The sequence below is a fragment of the Prinia subflava genome, chromosome Z (assembly GCF_021018805.1).
Source record: "Prinia subflava isolate CZ2003 ecotype Zambia chromosome Z, Cam_Psub_1.2, whole genome shotgun sequence".
NCBI lineage: Eukaryota > Metazoa > Chordata > Aves > Passeriformes > Cisticolidae > Prinia > Prinia subflava.
Genome location: NC_086283.1, coordinates 22,092,677 through 22,099,653, shown reverse-complemented (window position 1 = coordinate 22,099,653; position 6,977 = coordinate 22,092,677). Strand labels below are relative to the sequence as shown.

The 6,977-nt window shown below is 44.5% G+C and overlaps 1 protein-coding gene across 1 annotated transcript; it reads right to left on the bottom strand.

Moving 5' to 3' along the window:
* Nucleotides 1-2,867: 2,867 nt before the first annotated feature.
* Nucleotides 2,868-6,514, bottom strand: LOC134563667 (transcription initiation factor TFIID subunit 9-like). The gene is made up of 7 exons (XM_063421823.1): nucleotides 6,437-6,514; nucleotides 6,270-6,351; nucleotides 5,689-5,825; nucleotides 5,037-5,171; nucleotides 4,327-4,408; nucleotides 3,642-3,755; nucleotides 2,868-3,175 (listed from the first exon to the last, which is right to left on the bottom strand). Exons 1-7 carry the CDS (start codon nucleotides 6,485-6,487, stop codon nucleotides 3,015-3,017), a joined length of 762 nt encoding a protein of 253 aa, XP_063277893.1. The 5' UTR covers nucleotides 6,488-6,514; the 3' UTR covers nucleotides 2,868-3,014.
* Nucleotides 6,515-6,977: the final 463 nt, after the last annotated feature.

Below are 6,977 nucleotides of genomic sequence, written 5' to 3'. Positions count from 1 at the left end.
TATGCTCTAATAGAAGATTGTTCCATCCCAAGTGCCATGCCAATCCACAGCCCATCCCGTTCCATCCCACAGCCCATCCTTTAGGCTCAATCCTGAGTCAGGAGTTTGGTGCTGAAGAGCAGACACAGCACAACGGCAGCGAGTCTGTGCTCGGGGACAACGCCAGGGCCTGAGGGGAGCTTGTCCTGCGGGACGAGGGAGAATCCCCTGGCAGTGGGATGGGGACAGGCGGCACCAGGGGCAGGACAGAGGGGACAGCAGGGGCTGCCCGGGGCCAGCTCTGCCCCAGGGGCCATGGAATATCCTGAGTGGGATGGGACCCACCACGATCATGGATGCAGCTCCTGGCCCTGCCCAGGACACCACGATGATCCCACCTTGTAATAAATTATACAGTAAATAATATATAATTCTAGACAACTTCTAAACAACATATAATTCTAGACAATGCTCTATCATTTTGTCTTTGGTGTTCTAAATTCCTTTATATTATTATATTATTTTTATATTAATTATAACAAATATATGTGAATTTGTACCATCCAGTAGTAGGCAATAACACAATTGTGTGTGGAAATGTATTTCTATAGATTATTATTTTTAAACTGGATGTGTGAGAGTGCATTCAGCAGTTTTATGTATATACATGTTTAATATTTATGTATATATATTAATATTTTATATATAAATAAACATGAATATATAGAATGCATATTTGAATAGTATATATGCAATAAAAAGTACATTTATGTGTATGCATAATTAACTGTATTCTCTACATGTATATAAAATGTTTATATACTTATTATATTTATATATCTCTAAATATATTTATTATATATTTAGCTTTAGTATTATGTTAATATTTTAACAATCTATTTAAATAAATATTGTAATATATATTTCTATATCATATATAAACCCCAATATATCTGAGTAATATCCATATATGAAAATTAATTTTTACATATTATATATAATTATACATATCAAATACATTTAATAGATATTTCATTATTTTAGAGAGATGTATATTTATGTATAATATATATTTCTGTATTATATATTCCATATTATATAAAAACATATGTCTCTCTAAATATTTTCTCCATATATTTGAGAGAGACATCTATATGTTTATATAAATATTCTGGATATTAAATATATCATATATTTTAAATCTATATATAACATATCTAGTAATCATGAGCATTATGCAGGCCAGTGTTAAATGTTGCTCTATATAGTGTATATATACAAATATAGCACTCTGTATAAAATAAACATATGTATGATATTTTTATACATGTAATGTAATATATTAAATATCTATATATTGTATAATACATAATACTTATAGTATAAAAATATATTTAAATATATAAATATAGTGCTCTCTAATATGTATAAACTATGTATTATATATAGGAATGTGCATATAAGATACATATTAATAACACAAATATATATTTCATATATAAAATATATATGTAGATAGAGGTATAGCTATAGATATGCATGTGTTTATAAAAGACAGCTATGAGGCACGTGAGAATAGTTGTGTATCATAAATTGTTTGCCATCTATTATTTTGTATCTTTGTTATACAATACCTAGAAATATAATATGTATACTGTAATATATTGTGTCTATGACACAAAATAGATATATTCGTGTGTTCTATTCCCTAGAAGCTCTACACGAGGCAGGGTGTGAGCCTGTGCAGTGCAGAACCCAGGCTGGGAGGGCTGGTCCTACAGGGAACACGTAATCAGAAGGGATGTCCTACACAGCAGCTACAGGATGGTGCACGAGACAATAATCAATAAAACACAGTAACAGAGAGAGGTGTTGTTAAAAATGGAAATGAGTTTCTGAGGGGTACATTCTAGATGTGGCTGCTTATACACATGCATATAAAATATTTTTAAAATTTAATATGAGAGGGTATCACAGGTTTCTGTTTATATAGAAATATTTAAACACGAACAGCCTGAGAACAGGATCTGTGAGAGCGTGGATATGGTCAGGTAAAAACCTCCACATTATTTGGTTTATATGGGCAAACGGTCCGCGCTGCAACTTAAAAATTGGTGTGGGAGAGGGGCTGAGACTGTGAACACAGGGACCGACTGAAATGAGGAAATCATGAATAGGTAGGTGTAGAATACAAGTATGTAGGAAAATCATCTATAAAAAGTGCTTATATAAACATATTACATATTATATACAAAAGCTATTGATATATATTACATGTACTATTATATATATGTATTACTATTTATATTTCTAAGTATTATGATTCTATATATTTATATTTTTATTATATGCTGATATGTATTATATCATATACGTATGATACATATATGTAATATGTATATATTGGGATATAAAATACATTAATTATATGCTTTATCTTACATAGGATAATTGTATATGGTCTATACATAAATATATATAACATATATAATGTAAATGAAGTGTTTTTCTGTGCATGCATAATTAACTACTATAGTGTGTATTCCCTACATACACACTATGTTCTATATATTTTACATTAAGCGTGCACACAAATATGTATGTATATATAAATATCTACGTATGTGTGTAGACAAATGTATGTATATTAATAAAAATAAGTGCCTGGGCAAGTTTTGAGGGTACAAGGCAATTACATGTCTGTGTATATGATAAATACCTAACATATATATACACACATATATACATGAAACATACATATATAAAACAATATATGTGTATATATAGGGGTGTGCATATATAAATATATGCAAATTAGTATTAAAATATTAAAAATATAGAAAATACATAGAAAACCCACTGCACCCTCCCCCAGGTGTGTGCACAAGACACCAAGGCTGGGTTACAAACACTCTCCACTTTATTTCCACATTCCTGAGGCCCGAACAGGGCCTTCCTGCCCATTCCCACCCTCTGGAGTCCATGTAAATCCCACAGGAAGGGCTCCGTGAATCCCAGGGAAGGGCTGTGGGCCCTCACAAGGCGTCATAGTCGTCATCATCCTCGTGCTTCCTCTTGAGCGGGTTGGGGTCGGCGGCGCCGGGCGGGACCATGTTGGTGGTGATCAGGATGTTCTTGGGGCCGATCAGGGACGGGTTGATCAGGACGTTCTGCACCGTGGGAGTGGTGGGAGTGGCTGTGGGAATCACCGGAAGGGTTCACTGAGAGCTTGGAGCAATCCCTGCACTATTCCAGGCTCATAAAGCGCCGTGCTGCCAGAACATTCTGGGCGGTTCATCCCAAGAGGGCACATGGGGAATATCTGGGGAGGGGTGAGGACACAAGGGGGAGAGGGAAACAGGATGGGGTAGGAGGGAGCTGCCCTGGATGGTGATTTCTGGCTGCCAGTGCTGTGCTGGGAATGGGAATTAACACTGGAAGTTCCTGGAATGAAGGAGAGGGGAAGAAATGCCCACACCTGCTTGGCCAGAGCAGCTGTGGCTGCCCCATCCCTGGAAGTGCTCCAGGCCAGCCTGGAGCAGCATGGAAGGTGTTTATGTCCATGGCAGGGGGTGGGACTAGATGAGCTTCTCTCTCCCAACCCAGCCATCCTGTGGCTGTGTGGTTATCCCCGTTTCCATGCCCAGGAATCCCAGGAATACCTGATTTCCCTGCAGGCTGCGAGGATGGGATCTGGACTGTGAAGCGCTGCCCCGCCAGCGACACCGGCGCGCCCACCTTGGCCGACACCGACACGGTCTGGGCTGAGGGGGTGCCTGGATTCAACATAACCCCACCAAAATAAATCCAAACAAATCCATAAACACTCCTAGAACCCTCTCCCAAGTGGAACCTGTCATTAGCCACAGAGGGAATGCACAGGAACACAAGATATAAGGAGTCTGATTTCCAGGCAGAGCTGCACATTTGCTCATTTTCCCACATTTACCCCAGCCCTATGGAATTCCAGATTATAAGCACACGCCAACTTTTAGGGCACAGCTCTAAATTTTAAGATCATTTTAAAAATGGATTTTTCTCAGAACTATTTAATTCAGCATCATGCTGACACTGAGGAAAACAACCCTAAATGTAAGTAAAGGTTTTGAACAGTCCTTTAAGGAAAGAATTTATCACAAATACAGAATATGTGTAATGCATTTACATTTAAATGTTATTGTAATAGTAAAGATTAATTTACAAAATTAACTTTCTGATGCTGTCAAACAATGCAAGGTCACACAGTCCCTGACATTACCTCAGGGGTGGAAAAGTATTTTAAATTATTCCTCTTTATTTTTTCTTGCTAAAATAAAGGTGGGAATCTCCCATGGAAATGTTTCCTACCCAAAGTGGGAGTGCTGGGCCTGCTGCTCACAGCGCCCACGCTCAGGCGAGGGACTGTGATCCTGCCTGCTGTGGAGGAGACCTGTGGGGAGAGAACCAGGGAATCAGGGATTGGCTCGGAATAAACAGGAAAGTCCCACCCCACTGAGGCATTCCCACCAAAGGAAATATTCTCCCTCTACAGCAGAAACAAGCGATATGGAAGTAAAAAATACTCTTTTAATATCTACACCAAAGCCTGACTTGTGTCTCTGACAAACAAACATTAAACCTGACAGTTCCTCCTGGACATAAGGAGGAATTTCTTCATGAAAAAGGTGTTCAGGCATTGGAAGGCACTGTCCAAGGAGGTGTTGGAGTCTCCATCCCTGGAGGTGTCCAGGGAATGACTGGACATGGCACTCAGTGCTCTGGTGGGGATTTGGCACAGGCTGGATTTCATGATCCTGGAGGATTTTCCAGTCTCAGTGATTCTGGGATTCTGCAGTATTTCTTTAACACTACAATATTCCCACACTTTAAATTCCCCTACATTTTAAAATTCCCACCTAAAATCAACCAACAACAATTTGCAAATCCAGCCTGGAAACCTCCGAGCTGACACGCGCAGGCCAATATCCACCCACACCTTCCAGAGGTGTGGAAAACTGCAATTTCAGACCACTCCCAACCCCCCGGGGACAAACTCCCAGCCCCTGAGCCATCCTTACCTTCTTCTGCAGGGATTTGAGGCGGTAGTTGGGGGCAGTCAGGCAGTACCTGTCGGGCGGCAGCCGCGGGCCTGAGTACGGCTTGATCAGCGGCAGCGGCGTCTGGTTCTTCTGCCGGGCAATGTCCAGCAGGAACTGCAGGGACACGGCCACATCCCTGTGTCCTGCCCTCATCCCTGTGTCCTGTCCTCATCCCCGTGTCCCTGTCACATCCCTGTGTCCCTGTCACATCCCCGTGTCCCGGTCACATCTCTGCGTCCCATCCTCATCCCTGTGTCCCAGCCTCATCCCCGTGTCCCAGCCTCATCCCCGTGTCCCAGCCTCATCCCTGCGTCCTGCCCTCATCCCCCTGTCCTGGTCACATCCCCATGACCCTGTCACATCCCCCTGTCCTGCTCTCATCCCCTTGTCCCTGTCACATCCCCATGTCCCGCTATCATCCCTGTGTCCTGGCCTCTGTCACATCCCCATGTCCCGCTATCATCCCTGTGTCCCGGCCTCATCCCCGTGTCCCGGCCTCATCCCCGTGTCCCGGCCACATCCCTGTGTCCTGCCCTCATCCCCCTGTCCTGGTCACATCCCCATGTCCCTGTCACATCCCCCTGTCCCAGCCTCATCCCCGTGTCCCGCTCTCATGCCCGGCTGTACTCACGTCCCGGGGCGGGGGGGATGTGAAGGACTGGTCAGTGCGGCACTGGATCGCCAGGCGCACGTCGTCCGCGTCCACGCTCGACTTCTTGGCGTGGCTTGAGTAGATCTTGGCATCCTCCAGGATCGTGGTCACGTATCCTGGGGGAAACGGGCTCTGGGTTGAGGCTGGGTTAAATGAAATACTCCCCATCCCCATCCTGATCTCAGCCAGCCGGCGCTGAAAGTTCTGCGGGCTCCAGGTACTGCTCGAACTGCCCGGTGGATGGGATAATGGGAAGGAATCCTTCCCTGTCAGGCCCTGGCACAGGGTGCCCAGAGCAGCTGTGGCTGCCCCTGGATCCCTGGAAGTTTCCAAGGTCAGGCTGCAGGGGGCTTGGAGCAACCTGGGACAGCGGAAGGTGCCCCTGCCCAAACCATCTTGTGACTGGTGACTCTGTGCTTACTTTTAAAGTGTCACAGAATTACAGTGGAAAAAAGTCTCCAGAGTCTGACAGGGAAGCCTCCTTGGAAACACGGACTCACAGAGCACTTCCCTGCTCCACCCGGGGTTTCCCCGCGCACTTCCCGCCCGGACCCGCTTACTGTAGGCGAACTCCAGCATCTGGTTGATGACGCGCGGCTCGTACTCTGTGATGCCCATGTCCTTGAGGATCTGCGCCATCACCTGCGGGGGGGCACAGGCACCGCTCAGCCCCCCGAGCCCCTCGGTTCCCCCGGTCCCGCCCGGATGCCCCCGGACCCCGCGGTACCTGCGCGTCTTTAGGGGCGCTCTTGGGAGACGCCATCTTAGCCGCCTCCATGGCTTCCGGTCATGTGACGCGAGGGGCGCGGCTACGGCGCCTGGGAGGGAGGCGTTACTATGGGGACGAGGCCCGGGGGGGTTGCCATGGAGACGCGGCCTGGCCGGGCAGAAATTCATTTTACTATAAATATTCATGTAGGCCGACGGATGCACAGGCCAAATCTGATGGATTCAAATGACTGTACTCCCGCTCCCCCTGCTGCAGACAGCCCAAATGCCCCCCATCTACCCGGTGGTGATGCAGGAAGGGATGCTTTGTTATTTCATTAACAGCTCTGAAGCCACTTCTGAAATTAGCAGCATGTCCAGGATTAACTAAAATTGACTGTGTGTTCCCAGTGTTCTAAAAACAACAGGTTCCACTTCGGAAGCAAATTAAAAAACTTTTTAAAACAAGTTTTCATGGCAGCTGACTGGATTTGGAAGCCATTTAGAACACATTCCATATGAGTTTTGTCACAGTTTCTCACATTCTGAGGCAAAACAGA